General features: G+C 36.9%; 1 protein-coding gene and 1 non-coding gene across 2 annotated transcripts in view; both read right to left on the reverse strand.

Moving 5' to 3' along the window:
* The window catches only part of TEX11 (testis expressed 11), a 211,524-nt gene that overhangs the window by 160,047 nt on the left and 33,197 nt on the right, over positions 1 to 18,280 (reverse strand). The window contains exons 6-7 of the mRNA XM_025276046.2: positions 2,109 to 2,189; positions 1,908 to 2,027 (exon numbers count right to left, since the gene is read on the reverse strand). Of these exons, the coding sequence (XP_025131831.2) occupies positions 1,908 to 2,027; positions 2,109 to 2,189 (201 nt within the window). The remainder of the gene's footprint in view (positions 1 to 1,907; positions 2,028 to 2,108; positions 2,190 to 18,280) is intronic.
* On the reverse strand, positions 15,610 to 15,681 carry TRNAC-ACA. The gene has a single exon. It is a non-coding gene; the product is annotated as a tRNA-Cys (tRNA).

Genomic DNA, 18,280 nt, shown 5'->3' on the forward strand with positions numbered 1-18,280 from the left:
TCAAATAATCCTGAAAAATAACAAAGCTGGAAAATTCACCCTTTCTTATATCAAAACTGACTACACAGCTACTGTATTCAAGACACCATAGCACTTGTATAAGGACAAACATATAGATCAATGGGAACAGAATCAACAGTTCAGAAATAAATCCTCACACTTCTGATCAATTAATTTTTGACAAGGGTGATAAAACCATTCAATGGGGAAAGAACAGTCTTCAACAAATGGTGCTAGGACAACTGGAGAGTTACATGCAAAAGAATGCAAATAGACTCTCATCTCATACCATACATGAAAATTAACTTGAAATGGGTCAAGTCCTAAATGTAAATTCTAAATCTATAAAATTCCTAGATATGAAGAAATTAGGGCCCTCAGAGACTAGTGGCAGAAGTGTAAAATGGTAAAAAGCCACTGTGGAAAACAGTCCAGCAGTTTCAACAAAAGGTTAAACAGAGTTATCATGTTATTGAGCAATTATATTTCTAGGTATGTATCCAAGAGAAATAAAAATATGTACATGCAAAAATCTGTACATGAATGTTCACAGTAGAATTATTTACAATAGCTCCAAATTGAAAACAATCCATATGTTCATCAATAACTGAATGGATAAACAAAATGTGGTATATCCATAGAGTACAATAATATTTGGTAATAAAAATACTGACAGATGCTACAACATAGATTGGGCTTCCCTTGTGGCTCGGTTGGTAAAGAATCTGCCTGCAATGCAGGAGACCTGGGTTCGATCCCTGGGTTGGGAAGATCCCCTGGAGAAGGGAAAGACTACCCACTCTAGTATTCTGGCCTGGAGACTGTATAGTCCATGGGGTTGCAAACAATTGGACATGACTGAACGACTTTCACTTTCACAACACAGATTAAAGATTAAATTTGAAAACATGCTAAGTAAAAGAAGCTAAGCACAAAAGATTAATTGTTATATGATCTCATTTATATGAAATGTCCAGAACAGATAAATCTATAAAAACAGAAAGTAGATTAGTGGTTGCTAGCGGTCAGGAGGAATAGGGAGTGACTGTAATAGATAGGGGATTTCTTTTGGGGTAATGAAAATATTTTAAACTTAAGATTGTGCTAAAAGTTCTGAATTGTATGAATATACTGAAACCATTGTATTTTTAAATGTGTGAATTTTACAGTATATGAATTATATTTCTGTGAAGATGTTAAAAAATAAGATTAGATAATTTTTAAGTTCTTTCATTTCCAGAATTACATAATTTCAGAGAGTAAACTCATTCCAGCTTATATTTTGTCAACTTAAAATGCACACCGAACAGCATGGTGACAAAAGAAGGAAACCTATAAGCCAAATGGAGGAAAAGTACAACTCTGAACAGTGACATCAGCACACTTTTAGAAAATATTAGCAAACAACTCAGAATAATTGCAAATGTGAAGGCTCTTTTGGGGCAGTACTTTAGGTATTGGAGAAGGAAATGGCAAACCACTCCAGTATTCTTGCCTGGAGAATTCCATGAACAGCAGAGCCTGGTAGGCTACAGTTCACGGGGTCACAAAGAATCAGAAATGACTGAACGACCAACACACTTCAGGCATACTGTGAACGTTAAGAGAGTCACAGAGACAGGTGTTCAAGTAGAGACCACTGCCACAAATAAATGATAGATATTACATGCAGTGGTTGAAAATAAGAATTAGTTATCTAAGTCTTTTCAATTTCATCTACCCCAATAAATACCAATTACCATTAGTAATGTCACCTTCAGCTATAAAACAGATTAAAAAGGTTAAATATAATATGCAATAAAAGACCAATGACACCTGACTTTCTTCTAATAGATTATATCTCATCACTTTTGCATTTACATATAGAAAATGCCCCACTGTAAAGCTCTGGTGACTATGATACTTACTGCCTCTGCTTGGTAAGAAAGCACTTTCAAAAGGTCCTTCTCCACAGAATTCTTTTGCATAATCACATGTTCCTCAGTGGAGCTCCTCTGAGTTAATTTGGAATATAACTGCTCCAGACTCTGGAAAATAAACCACATTACAATGTAATGATGAGAATAACCACAACTGCTACTAACAGTTAAAAATCAACAGTAACTTACAGTTATGGCAGATTGAAAAAAATCATCAGCAAGTGCCGCATTTCCAACATTCACCCATCCTTTTCCTGTTTTCATGTTCATCTGGAAGAAAGAAGGTAAAAAATAATTGTTAAAAATTCACACCTCAAGGACGTTCAAGATGGCAGAGGAATAAGATGGGGAGATTACCCTCCCCACCCAACAAATACATCAAAAATTCATCTGAATATGGAACAACTTCTACAGAATGCCTGCTGAACACCAGACTTCCAAAAAGGCAAGCCAACCTCCCCACAACAAGGTACAGCAAAAGATAAAGATAAGAAAACCAAGATTTCAGGACAGGGACTTGTGCCCCTGGGAAGGAATCCCAAAGGAGGAAAAGTTTCCACACACTCAGAAACCCCCTCAGAGGAGGGGTCAGAGGGGAGCTTTGGAACCTCTGAGGGAAACACAGCAACAGGTGCTTATTAGAAGGCAAAACGGAGAGAATTCACCTGAGTTCATTGTCAAACAGCACTTTTCAGCAGAGAAGCAGCTTACATGCCCTTCACAACAACTGGGGCTAGATGCTCAGGCTCAGGCTTCAGGGGTCAGACCCCAGGGAGAGGATCAGGGTTGGCTGCCATCAAGATACTCTGAGGGGACTAGTACAACACAGCTGAGGGAGTCCAGGGAAAATCATGGGCCAGCCAGAGAGGCCAGAGATCACTGCAGTGGGAACGCTCTAACTACGCACACTCCCAGAATGCAGGACCTCACCTTTGCCAGTGCCATAGGTGGGATGAGTCAGCTGCGGTCTACGAAGGTAGAAAAGACATTGTGAGAGCTAGAGGCAGAGGATAGGAGGCCACTACAATCTCAACCCCAGGGGTTGCAAGTGCCACCAAGCTGTGAGCAGGCACAGGTCACTGCCCACACCTTCCTGGGAGACTGAGCAGTTTGACTCTGCTGAGGGACCCACAACTCAGGGCCAGCTCCCACGGGGAAGTACATGAGCCACCTGAGACTGTGGCAACTTACCACAGGTCTTGGCTCCAGCAGGCACTCCCCACACACCCCAACTGTGTCCAATTGAGCATGTGAGCCCTAATAGGCTGCCTTGTGTCTGGGTTGGGAACAGACACCAGAGAGCAGCCCACAAACAGAGGGAGGGCCAAAACCAAAGAGGAACACCAGAGGATGTGTGAGCAAAAGAGAGAAGGGGGCAGCACTCCTATAGCAGGTGCAGTGGATTAAATCCCCACAATTAGCCTGAGACTGTGGGCTTAGGAGCAACTGTGGACTTTAGGAGCAAGTACAAGCTGGAGGAAGGCAAGATATGAGTCTCAGACACACTGCACAGAACAGCTCCACAGATCTCCCTAGAAATATTGGAGGAATTTCTGAATAGGCATATTGACTAGAGCACACAGTATGGAAAGGTCAATGGAGGAATTACAAGAATATTCTTCATATTACCATTCAATATATACTTTGCTATTTTTTCCCTTTTTTCTTTATCATACTGTTCTAATGTTGTTTTTTCTCCATTATTCTTTTAATTTTTATTTTTTATAACCTACTTATTATTCCTTTTTAAAAACATCTTATTTTTAAATAAATTCATTTTATTTTCCTATTTTTACAGTATTTACATTTTCCCCATGTTTTTTTATTTTGTATTTTTGCTAGTCTAGTTTTTAGTATTCATTTTCACTTCTGGGTTTGTCTATTGGTTTGACTGTTCTCTTCTGACTCCTGCTTTTATCTTAATTTTATTTCTTTTCTCTTTTTTTTTCTTCTGTTTGTAAGTGTGTAAGTTTCTTTGGGTGTTCTGGGCTGTTCAATGGAGCTTTCACCATTAGTCTTCTCTGCTGTGAGACCTGTGAAGTCTTGGTCCTACAGTAAGGGGTTAGGCCTGAACCCCAAAAGTGGAAGACCCAAGTTCAGGACTTTGGATCCCAGAGAACTCCCAACCCCATGGAACATTATGAGAATTCTCCCAAAGGCCTTCATTTCAACACTGAGACCAAGCCCCACCCAAAGGCCAGCAAGCTACAGTGTGGACACCTCACACCAAAACTTCTGCAAACAGGAACACAACCTTGCTCATTAGCAGAGAGGCTGCCCAAAGCCATATCAACCCATACACACCCCAAAACACACTACTGGACCCAACACTGTCCTTCAGAGAGACAAGATCTAGCTCCATCCACCAGAACACAGGCACAAATCTGCCAAACCAGGAAACCTTCACAAGGCATTGGTCCAACCCCACCTAGGGGAAGGAGATTCCACAGTTAAAAGGAACTACAACCTTCCTGCCTGTAGAAAGGAGACCCCAAACACAGTAAATTAAATAAAAAGAAAAGACAGAAAAACATCCAGCAGATAAAAGAACATGGTAAAAACTCATAAGACCAAACAAATGAAGAGAAAATAGTCTACCTCAAAAATAAATCAAGAGTAACAATAGTAAAGATGATCCAAAGACTAAGAAATAAAATGGAAGCACAGATAAATAGACTTGAGGCACAGATCAAGAAGATACAAAAATGTTTAACAAGGACCTCGCAGAAATAAAGAAGAGACAATCAGCAATGAACAACACAATAACTGAGATTAAAAATACACTAGTGGGAACCAACAGCAGAATAACTGAGGCAGAAGAATGAATAAGTGAGCTGAAGACAAAATGGTGCAAATAACTGAAGCAGAGCAGAAGAAAAGAGGACAGTCTCAGAGACCTCTCGGATAACATTATGCATACCCAACCTTTGAATTATATGGGTCCCAGAAGAGGAAGAGAAAAAAAAAAGGGTAGGAAAAATACTGGAGGAGATTATAATCAAAAACTTCCCTAACATGGGAAGGGAAATAGCCACCCAAATCCAGGAAACCCAGAGAGTCCCATACAGGATAAACCCAAGGAGAAACACACCAAGACAAATACTAATCAAACTAATGAAAATTAAACACAAAGAACAAACATTAAAAGCAACAAGGGATGTTTTTTTAATGTAAAATATCTTGTACCTGCTTTATGATATGTAGTAGTGACCGTGCTTTATCAGATCTGTTTTTAATGACGTTATTCTAGAATGTTTTCTTTCCAGATGATGATTGAGAAACATAATTAAAAAAAAAAAATGGTGCCAGGTACCACAACAGTAACAGAACTTTGCTGTTTTCTGAGGTTTTGTTTTTTTTTACTTTTTTTTTTTTTTTAATGGAGTGTGCTGGATGTCTCTATAATTTTGTTCAGATGACTGCAGAACTTGGAAAAGCTGTTGCTGCTATTGATGCATAACATACTGCTATTGGTCTTTTTATATAAATAAATAAATCTATATATATATACATATATATATATATAATTTGAATTTTTGGAAACTTTAGCTGTGCTGTCAACTTTGGAAAAAGTATCCCAGTTGTACCGTGTTGGGTTGGCATTGTACAGAAATTAACAGCCATATTGGTCTAGAAACGTTAAACATAATTTTTTCCATTTGTACAGGGGTAACACACTGTATTAAATATGTAAGGTCTTATCTACATGGGTTTGATTACAGAAACTAATAAAGTATTCTCTAAAAAAAAAAAAAAAAAAGCAACAAGGGAAAAGCAACAAATAATATTCAAGGGGATCCCCACAACAACTGATCTTTCAACAGAAACTGCAGGCCAGGAGGGAGTGGCAGGATATACTTAAAGTGATGAAAGTGAAAAACCTGCAACCAAGATTACTCTATCCAGCAAGGATTTCATTCATATTCAAAGGAAAAATCAAAAGCTTTCCAGACAAGGAAAAGTTAAGAGAATTCAGTACCACCAAACCAGCTATACAACAAATGCTAAAGGAACTTTTGTAAGCAGGAAGCATAAGACGAAAGAAAAGGACTAAAAAAACAAACCACAAACAATAAAGTAAACACAGACTGCTTCATCCTAGTTTCCTCCATCCTGAATTCCCCTCAGGGCACACCGTCAGTGGGTGACTGCACTGGGTTGGAATTAATCCTTTATCCTTTGTTTAACTGGATGTTTAACTGGATGATGAAGGAGACTTTTCTCTTCTTGTTTACAATGCAATCAATAAATATATTTTAAGAATATTTAAAAAAATAAATAAATAAATAAATAAATGGTAATAGGATCATACATTATCAATAATTACCTTAAGTATAAATGGATTAAATGTTCTAACCAAAAGACACAGATTGGCTGAATGGATATAAAAACAAGATGGCTATATAGGCTGTCTACAAGAAATCCACTTCCGACCTAGAGACACATACAGAATGAAAGTGAGGGGCTTGGAAAAGATATTCCATGCAAATGGAAATCAAAAGAAAGCTGAACAGCAAAAGTCATATCAGATAAAATAGAATTTAAAATAAAGACTGTTACAAGAGACAAAGAAGGGCACTACATAATGATGAAGGGATCAATCCAAGAAGATATAACAATTATAAATATATGTGTACCCAACACAGGAGCACCTCAATACAGAAGGCAAATGTTACCAAATATTAAAGGGGAAATCAACAGTAACAGTAACAAAGTAATAGTGAGGGCCTTTAACACCCAACTCACACCAATGGACAGATCATCCAGACAGAAAATTAATAAAGAAACACAAGCTTTAAATGATACATTGGACCAATTGGACCTAACTGATATCTTGATACATAAAGGGCATTTCATCCAAAAACAGTAGACTGTACTTTATCTCAAGTGCACATGGAACATTCTCCAGGATAGATCACATCTGAGTCACAAATCAAGCCTTGGTAAATTTTAAAGAACAGATATCATTTCAAGCATCTTTTCTGACCATAATGCTATAAGATTAGATATCAACTACAGGGGAAAAAATATAAAAACACAAACACATAGAGGATAAATAATACACTTATGAATCCCCAAGAGGTCACCAAAGAATTTAAAGAGGAGCTCAAAAAATACCTAGAAGCAAATGACAATGAAAACACAACAACGGAAAACCAATGCGATGCAGTAAAGGCAGTGCTATGAGGGAAGTCTATGGCAATACAATCCTACCTCAAGACACCAGAGAAACATCAAATAAACGACTTAGCCCTAAACCTAAAGTAACTAGAAAAAGAACAAAAATAATCCAAAGTCAGTAGAAGGAAAGAAATGATAAAGATCAGAGCAGAAATAAAAGAAATGAAGGAGACAGTAGCAAAGATTGATAAATCTAAAAGCTGGTTCGAGACAGCAGAAGAGACACAGATGTATAGAACAGCCTGTTGGACTCTGTGGGAGAGGGAGAGGGTGGAATGATTTGGGGGAATGGCAATGAAACATGTATAATATCATATATGAAACGAATCACCAGTCCAGGTTCGATGTGGGATACAGGATGCTTGGGGCTGGTGCACTGGGATGACCCAGAGGGATGGTATGGGGAGGGAGGTGGGAGAGGGGTTCAGGATGGGGAACACGTGTACACCCGTGACGGATTCATGTTGATGTATGGCAAAACCAATACAATATTGTAAAGTAATTAACCTCCAATCAAAATAAATAAATTTATATTAAAAAAAGCTGGTTCTTTGAAAAGATAAACAAAATTGATAAACCATTAGATAAACTCATGAAGAAAAAAGGAGAAGACTCAGATTAATAAAATTAGAAATGAAAAAGAAATTACAACAGACAATGCAGATATACAAAGGATCACAAGAGACTACTACAAGCAACTCTATGCCAATAAAACACACAACCTCTAAGAAATGGACAAATTCTTAGAAAAATATAACCTTGCAAAACTGAATCGGGAAGAAATAGAAAAAATGAAGTGACCAATTAGAAGCATGGAAATCAAAACTGTAATAAAAAAATCTTCCCACAAACAAAAGCCCAGAATCATATGGTTTCACAGGTAAATTCTACCAAAAGTTTAGAGAAGAGCTAATACCTATTGTCCTCAAACTCTTACAGAAAATTGCACAGGAAGCAAAACTCCCAAATTCATTCTACAAAGCCCCCATCATACTGATACCAAAACCAGACAAGGGACAAAGTTGCCACAAAGAAAGAAAATTACAGGCCGATATCAATGACGAACATATATGAAAAAATCCTCAACACAATTCTAGCAAACAGAATCCAACAACACATTAAAAGGACCATACATCATGATCAAGTGGGCTTTATCCCTGTGATGCAAGGATTCTTTAGTATATGCAAATCAATCAATGCTATATACCATATTAACAAACTGAGAGATAAAAAACAATCATCTAGAGAAAGCTATTCCACAAAATTCAACACTCATTTATAATAAAAACTCTCCAGAAAGTAGGCATAGAAGGAACATACCTCAACATATTAAAGGCCACATATGACAAACCCATAGCAAACATTATTTTCAATGGTGAAAAAATGAAAGCATTTCCTCTAAAATCAGGAACAAGAAAAGGGTGCCACTCTTGCCACTATTATTCAACACAGTTTTGGAAGTCCTAGCCACAGCAGTCGGAGAAGAAAAAGAAAGAAAAGGAATGCAGATTGGAATAAAAGATACACCGACATCCCTTGCATTCCTATACACTAACAATGAAAAATCAGAAAGAGAAATTAAGGAAACAATCCCATTCACTACTTCAAAAAAAAAGAATATAATATCTAGGAATAAACCTATGTAAAGAGACAAAAGACCTGTATGAAGAAATCTGTAAAGACACTGATGAAAGAAATCAAAAAAGACCTGTATGAAGAAATCTGTAAAGACACTGATGAAAGAAATCAAAGATGACACAGAGATATATCATGTTCTTAGATTAGGATTGGAAGAATCAACATTGTGAAAACGACTAAACTACTCAAAGCAATCTACAGATTCAGTGCAATCCCTAACAAACTACCAATGGTATTTTTCACAGAACTAGAACAAGAAATTTCATAATTTGCATGGAAACACAAAAGACCTCGAATAGCCAAAGCAATCTTAAGAAAGAAAAACAGAGCTGGAGGAATCAACCTTCCTGACTTCAGACTTTATACAAAGCTACAGTCATCAAGACAATATGGTACTGACACAAAAACAGAAATACAGATCAATGGAACAAGACATAAAGCCCAGAGATAAACCCACGCACATATGGGCACCTTATGTTTGACCAAGGATGCAAGGATATACAATGGAGAAAAGACAGCCTATTCAACAGTGGTGCTGGAAAAGCTGAGCAGCTATATGTAAAAGAATGAATCTAGAACACCTCCTAACACCACACACAAAAATAAACTCAAAATGGATTAAAGACTTAAATGTAAGGCCAGACACTATAAAGCTCCTAACAGGAAAACATAGACAGTACACTCCTTGACATAAATCACAGCAAATTCTCTATGATTCACCTCCTAGAGTAATGGAAATAAAAATGAAAATAAACAAATGGGACCTAATTAAACTTAAAAGCTTTTGTACAACAAAGGAAACTACAAATGAGGTGAAAAGACAAACCTCAGAATGGGAGAAAATAATTACAAATGAGATATCTAACAAAGCATTCATCTCTAAAATATACAAGGAGCTCATGAAGTTCAATACCAGAAAAACAAACAACTCAAACAAAAAGTGGGCAGAAGATCTAAACAGACATTTCTCCAAAGAAGACATACTGATGGCTAATAAATACACGAAAAGATGCTCAACACTGCTCATTATTAGAAAAATGCAAATCAAAACTGCAATGAGGTGTCACCTCACACCAATCAGAATGATCATCATCAAAAAATCTATAAACAATAAATGCTGGAGAAGATGTAGAGAAAAGGGAACTCTCTCGTATTGTTGGTGAGAATGTAAATTGATGCAGCGACTATGGAGAACAGTATGGATATTCCTTAAAGAACTAGGAATAAAACTACCATATAACCCAACAATCTCAATACTGGGCATATACCCTGAGGAAACCGTAACAGAAAAAGACACAAGCACCCAAATATTCATTGCAGTACTATCTACAATAGCTAAGACAATGGACATAGATATCCACTGACAGATGAATGGATAAAGAAGTTTGGGTGTCTATATATAATGGAATATTTCTCAGCCACAAAAAGGAAAACATTTGAGTCAGTCCTAATGAGGTGGATGAACTTAGAGCCTATTATACAGAGTGAAGTAACTCAAAAAGAGAAAGATAAATACAGTATATTAACGCATATATATGGAATCTAGGGCTTCCCTGGTGGCTTGAACAGTAAAGAATCTGCCTACAATGCAGGGGACCTGGGTTCAGTCACTGGGTCGGGAAGATCCCCTGGAGAAGGGAAAGGCAACCCACTCCAGTATTCTTGCCTGAAGAATTAATTCCATGGACAGAGGAGCCTGGAGGGCTACAGTCCATGGGGTCACAAAGAGTCAGACATGACTAAGTAACTAACACTTTCACTTTCACATGGAATATAGAAAGATGGCATTGATGAACCCACTTGCAGGGCAGCAGTGGAGATGCAGACATAGAGAACAGACTTGTAGACACAGTGGGGGAAAAAGAGAGTGGGATGAATTGAGAGAATAGCACTGAAACATATATATTACCATATGTAAAACAGATAACCAATGGGAATTTGCTGTATAATTCAGGAAGCTCAAATTCAGTGCTCTGTAACAATGTAGAAGGGTTGGATGGGGTGGGAGGGAGGTTCAAGAGGGTGGAGAAATACATATGCCTATGGTTGATTCACGCTGATGTTAGAAACCAACACAATATTGTAAAGCAAGTATCTTCCAATTAAAAATTAATAAATTTTTAAAATTCACACCTCTTCTAAATTGGGTGATGATTATATTGGGTAAAATATTTAATCCTCTGTCCAGATTCAGTAGTGTAATCCACAGAAAACAAAAAAGTAACAGTATTTATTAGAATCCTATGTTCTCTATGGAACTCCATAATTAAAGAAAAATGGTCTTAAAAGCAATAATAAAAAATTAATAGACTTGAAAATACATCTTCTAAGAAATATGAAAAGAAAACATTGGGATAATTTAAACAAAAGAAAGTTCTAAAAATTAATGCCTCACATACCTGAAGAAATTTTTCTATGATAAACACTAGATTATAAGTCAACATACCTGGGATCTGGTATTTAATTATATCTCTAATAAAAATTTTCTTAGTTCAGCAAAGGCTTATTATATATCCATTACATGCCAGGCACCCCAAAGAACCTCACTCTATTATAACTGAAAGACATCTAAATAAACAGTTGATGAGCAATACGTACAAATACTGTGGAAGCAAACAAGAACTGAATCAAGATGGAGGATTGAGTATACACTATAGCCACCCCTTCTATTACAAATCCCTAGAAATGATATGTATATATACTATATACTATGATATACTAGAAATGATATAATATCATATATATATATTATGATACAGATCATATATATCATTTCTAGGAATTTACATATTTTTATAGAAATAATATTAATATATGCATATTTTCATATTAATAATAGTCCTGAAAAAACAGTGTTTTTAGTTGATTGGAAATTATGAAGAACCTCTGAAAAATAGCAAATGGACTAAGGCAAAAATCTACATGCTAAAATGCACAAAAATGCAAAATATGGAAATATTCTGGATGTGAACAGGAGGAGTATCAGGCAGTAGGCTTCATTCCCAAAAGACTTTCCCCTCCTCCTCAGAAAGGAACAGTAAGTATGATCACTTAGACTAGAAAAAAGTAGAGTTCCAGATGGCTGACAACACAAGTCAATGCAAAATCTCTGCTCCTAATTCTCGATCAGTTATTGGACTCGGGTTACAGTAAATAGTGTGACACGCTATTCATAGAAAACTATCAAGGACTCTCAAACCAAATATAAGCAAGAATAACCAAATTTTTGAGGGAAACCAGTAATATGAAAGGACAACCCACTACTCAACAAACAGAATACCTGAGGAAATAGAATTAGGACAGCTAATAGAAACATAAAGAGATATATCATTATTATCCAAATTTATTAAATAAATAGCAGTCACAATCAATAAAACGCTTTTAGTTATCATTCTTTGAAATCAATAAAGCCAAAAATGCAAACATTAGATGTAACTGAAGTTGGAAGGTTAATGATGAGGAAAGGGAGAGAGAATGATAAAGGTACTAATATCCTCACAGAGTTGAAATGTAAAGATATACTCTCTGGGACTTCCCTGGTGGTCCAGTGGTTGGGCATCTGCCTGCCAATGAAGGGTACGCAGGTTTGGGCCCTGGCCTGAGAAGATCCCACATGCCGTGGGGCAACTGGGCCAGGCACCATAACGACTGAGCCCACTTGCCCAGAGCCTGTGCTCCACATAAGAGAAGCCACAGCAATGAGAAGCCCATGCCCAGCAAAGAAGAGTAGCACCCCCACTCACCAGAACTAGATAAAGCCTGCATGTAGCATTAAAGACCCAGCACAGTCCAAAAATATAATTAACTTAAAAAATATATACTCTCCAAAACTGATGGAGTAAGAAATAAATACTTAAATATATAAAAATAAATAAATTTAAATTTAAATAATAATCATTAACATAAATAAAAAAGAGTATAATATAACTAACAAAAACTGAAAGGCAGAGGCAGGGAGGCAATATGTAATATGAGATAAATCTTCACATATCTGTGAAACAGATAGTATATGTAGTATTTCTATATAAGATAGTATTTCTGTATAAGAAACAGACAATATATGAAGCTGATGAATCAAGAATTAATTATTGTAGGCTGAACTGTATCGCCCCCCTCCCCATCCAAAAATTTATTTGAAGCCCTAGGTCCCAGTACCTCAGAATGTGACTGTATTTGAAGATAGGGCCTTTAACAAAATTAATTTAAAATGAAACCATTAAGGTGTGCCCTAATCCAATCTGACTGGTATCCTTTTAAGAAATCTGGATACACAAAGGGACACCAGGGATGTGCACAAACAGAGGGCACAGCCAAAAGGCAGCCATCTGCAATCCAAAAAGAGGCCTCAGAAGAAAACAAACTTTCCAACACCTTGATCTTAAACTTGATTTTAGATCGTGATTTTTGACAGAATTTTGAGAAAATAAATTCCCATTGTTTAGACCACCCACTCCATAGTATTTTCTTATGGCAGCCTAGCAAACTAATACAGTGATACAAGCATATGATTAAGATATATGGATGTAAACATGACAAATAAAAATGGTTATGAGTAACAGCCTTAAAAGCAGGAAAAGATACATGCACAAGGCATTTCATTGCAGCACTCAAATGTCCATTAAAGAGGGCAGGTTGAATATAAAGTACATGCACCAAGTGAATAATATCATGTAGCTAAAAAAATAAAGAATATGTCTGTATACTGCTATGGAGTGATCTCTAGGATATAATGTTAAGTTGGGTAAAAAAAAAAAAGGACGGACCTACCCTACAGTACATGGAAATCTGCTCAATGTTATGTGGCAGCCTGGATGGGAGGGGAGTTTGGGGGAAAGTGGACATGTATATGTATGGCTGGAAAAAAGTTAAATAAATAAAAAATACACCTAAAGCCAGACATCCTGGAGTGAGAAGTCCAAGTGAGCCTTAGGAAGCATTACTATGAACAAAGCTAGTGGAATTCCAGCTGAGCTATTTCAAATCCTAAAAGATGATGTTCTGAAAGCGCTGCACTCAATGTGCCAGCAAATTTGGAACATTCAGCAGTGGTCACAGGACTGGAAAAGGTCAGTTTTCATTCTAATCCCAAATCAGGGCAATGTAAAAGAATGTTCAAACTACTGTACAATTGCACGCATTTCACATGCTAGCAAGGAAATGCTCAAAATACTTAAAAGTTAGGATTCAACAGCACGTAAACTGAGAACTTCCAGATGGTAGAAGCTGGATTTAGAAAAGGCAGAAGAACCAGATATCAAATTGCCAACACCCACTGGATCACAGAAAAAAGCAAGAGAATTTCAGAAAAACTCCTGCTTCATTGACTACGCTAAAGCCTTTGACTGTGTGGATCACAACAAACTGTGGAAAATTCTTCAAGAAATAGCAATAACAGACTCCCTTACCTGCCTCCCAAGAAACCTGTATGCAGGTCAAGAAGTAACAGTTAGAACTGGACATGGAACAATGGACTGGTACAAAATTGGGAAAGGAATACATCAAGGCTATATACTGTCACCCTGCTTATTTAACTTATATTCAGAGTACATCATGTGAAATGCTGGGCTGGATGAAGCTAAAGTCAGAATCAAGATTTCTGGGAGAAATATCAGTAAGTTCAGATATGCAGATGACACCACCCCTACGGCAAAAAATGAAGAGGAACTCTTGAAGAGCCGCTTGATGAAGGTGAAAGAGCAGAGTGAAAAAGCTAGCTTAAAACTCAACATTAAAAAACTAAGATCTTGGCATCCAGTCCCATCACTTCATGGCAAATAGATGGGAAAACAATGGAAACAGAGACAGACTTTATTTTCTTGGGCTCCAAAATCTGCAGATGGTGATTGCAGCCATGAAATTCTATGACATGTGCTCCTTGGAAGAAAAGCTATGACCAACCTAGACAGCTTATTAACAAGTAGAGACATTACTTTGCTGACAAAGGTCCATATAGTCAAAGCTATAGTTTTTCCAGTAGTCATGTAGAGATATCAGAGTTGGACCATAAAGAAGGCTGAGCACCAAAAAATTGATGCTTTCAAACTGTGGTGTTGGAGAAGACTCTTGAGAGTCTCCTGGACTGCAAGGAGACCCAACCACTCAATCCTAAAGGAAATCAGTCCTGAATAATCATTGGAAGGACTGATGCTGAAGCTGGAGCTCCAATACTTTGGCCATCTAGTGAGAAGAGCCCACTCACTGGAGAAGACCCTGATGCAGGAGGAGAAGGGGATGTCAGAGGATGAGATGGCTGGATGGCATCACTGACTTAATGGACATGAGTTTGAGTAAATTCCGGGAGACAGTTAAGGACAGGGAAGCCTGGCATGCTGCAGTCCATGGGGTCTCAAAGAGTCGGTCATGACCGAGCGACTAAACAACAACAAATCATAAGCATGCACACTCAGTCATGTCCAACTCTGTGATCCTATAGACTACAACCCACCAAGTTCTTCTGTCCATGGGATTCTCCAGGCAAGAATACAGTAATCAAAGTTAACTGTAGTAATCTCAGAATAAAGTAAACTATTATTTTCCAAAAAATGGTGGAGAAATGTATACATACGGAATGTTACCAACTATCTAAGAGCCTTGGGGCAGGTTCCTAGATAAACAGGTATTCTTAGATAAATAGGTAAGAATATTCTTATAAGTATTCTTAGATAAACAGTTAAGATATTCTTAGATAAATAGATATGAATACCTATTTGCTTATATGTTAAAAGAAGAAGAAAGAAAGTGGAAGTGAAGTTGCTCAGTTGTGTCCAACTCTTTGCGACCCCATGGACTGTAGCCTACAACACTCCTCCGTCCATGGGATTTTCCAGGCAAGAATACTGGAGTGGGTTGCCATTTCCTTCTCCAAAGGATCTTCCCAACCCAGGGATCGAACCTGGGTCTCCCGCATTGTAGGCAGATGCTTTACCATCTGAGCCACCAGGGAAGACTTTAAAACCAAAAGGAAAGACAAATATTCTATGCTATCACTTACACGAGGAAATCTAAAAGATAAAACAAATACATATAACAAAACAGAAACAAGCTCACAGATATAGAGAAGAAACTAGTGGTTACCAGCGGTGAACGGGAAGAAGGGACCAGAAAGGGGTTGGGGATAAAGAGATACAATCTACTGTGTATAAAATAAATAAGCAACACAGATATATTGTACAGCAAAGGGCCATATAGCCATTATTTTATAATAACTTTAAATGGAGTATGCTGCTGCTGCTAAGTCGCTTCAGTCGTGTCCGACTCTGTGCGACCTCATAGACGTAAGCCCACCAGGCTTCCCCGTCCCTGGGATTCTCCAGGCAAGAACACTGGAGTGGGTTGCCATTTCCTACTCCAAGGCATGAAAGTGGAAAGTGAAAAGTGAAAGTGAAATCGCTCAGTCGTGTCCAAGCGACCCCATGGACTGCAGCCCACCAGGCTCCTCCGTCCATGGGATTTTCCAGGCAAGAGTACTGGAGTGGAGTGCCATTGCCTTCTCCAAAATGGAGTATAATCTATAAAAATACCGAATCACTATGCTGTACACATGAAACTAATACTATAAATAATGCTTCAATAAAATACATGTGTACATACAGGCATACATACATGTGTTTATCAAAAATGTTTGTATACATATTTATATACATACACACATGCATACATACATGTCTATCAAAGGATTTGTTAGATACCATCACCAACTCAATGGACATAGCATGAATCCGAGCAAACTCAGATCCATGTGAAGGACAGGGAAGCCTAGTGTGCTGCAGTCCATGAGTCACAAGGAGATGACTTAGCAACTTAACAACTACAATCAAAAGGATAAACAATAAATAAACAAAATAGTTATCTACAGGGGGAGGGAGGGAATAGCGTGTAAAAGACAGAGATAGAAGCTAGACTTATCCGAAGATAGTTCCTTTAGTAGATTTGACTTGACTTCAGAACCATGTCAATATTTTACATAATTATAAAACAACATTAAATCAAAATGGGTAAGAGGGAAGCAATCACACAAATCAAGAGCAAATAGAAGCAAATATATCTAACTGTATCAAGTTGACAGCATAATCATAGAGAAAGGAATTTTTGACATAATTTTAAAATAATATTTTAATAATACTGAAACAATATTTTGACTGCACATTCCTAGTGGGATATACCTTTAAGAACAAAACTGCAAAAAAATTCCTAACCATTTTTAGAAATCATTCTTTGTAATAATATTGATATTGGTATATTCTGAAACTGTTATAAAAATAATTTTTAGGATAAAAGAGGTTATTCATTATATTAATGTTTAGCACCAAGATTTTTAGAACCAGAGACACAAATATAAAATCAAGAAACTAAGTTTAAAAAAAAAAGAAGCTAAGTAAAATACTATAATCCTAAATAGCAATTGGAAATATCAGTATGAACTCATTATGTACTTTCTTTTTAAAAAAATGTACTTCATAGCTCTGTCAACTTAAAAGGTCTAGAAACAATGCCAATGCAATAGCAATGAGCACCTGTAACATCCAGATTCATATTTCTAAAGAACACTCTCCACTAAAAGGACCACAGGGCTCCTTAGAGGAATGGCTGATTCCAGGTCTAGACCAGGAACTATACAAGACAAACCTGGATAACTTGTCGTATCAGAAACCAAATAAAACTACTAAAAACTACTGAGTTCATGCCAAAAGACTCAGAACCACTTAAAGAGGCTCCTACTAGCCAAAAGTAGGACACTGTGCTTCAGTAAGAATAATAACTACAAAGGATTGAAAGTCACTAAGTATGTTAAAACCCATGAATTCACAATATTAAAAAAAACCACAGTCATTATTAAAGGATGTTAGAGAACCAACTCATTATTCTGAAAACTGTTAAATAAAGGGGAAGAGTCACGACTTTCTCAGACAAAGTACACTTCAGAGTGACCAAATCGTTTATGAAAGCTTCTCTCTATTCCAGTTAATAAACAAAGAAGGAATACAGAGGTAGAATATGCAAATCTCCACAGAAATAATGGATCTAGGGATAACAATTATCAAAGGGCACTACACAACAGAAGAGAAACAACAGACATTACTGACTCCTGATGGAAGTACACCAAATACCGCTGATGAATTATTCTTGACAAAAATGAACCTGAATCAGATCAAGCTTCTAAATCTAACTACTAGTTTTCTGGAAAAACAGAGGACAAAGTACTATATTAAACAATACACTTACGATGTAGTTATCAGAATGCAGAATTTAGGAAACTACAGAATATATTAACAAAGTACAAGGTGCAAATTTAATGCTGATTCTAAAAACCAACTGGAAAGAAGCAGGGTAGAGGAGAATAAGTGTGAGAAGTTGCAGGGAGGGAAGACTGGATATTTTATGATTTTAGAAAAATCTTTATTAAATTTAATTGGGTATAATAATAGGTAGGGGTTTTTTTGGAATAAAAAATCTTGTCTTTAAGAGACATGTACTGAAATATTTATGGGCAAAATAATATTTTTTGGGATTTGTTTCAAAATAATCCATGGGATTGCTTAGGA

This window comes from Bubalus bubalis, chromosome X, assembly GCF_019923935.1.
Source record: "Bubalus bubalis isolate 160015118507 breed Murrah chromosome X, NDDB_SH_1, whole genome shotgun sequence".
Lineage (NCBI taxonomy): Eukaryota > Metazoa > Chordata > Mammalia > Artiodactyla > Bovidae > Bubalus > Bubalus bubalis.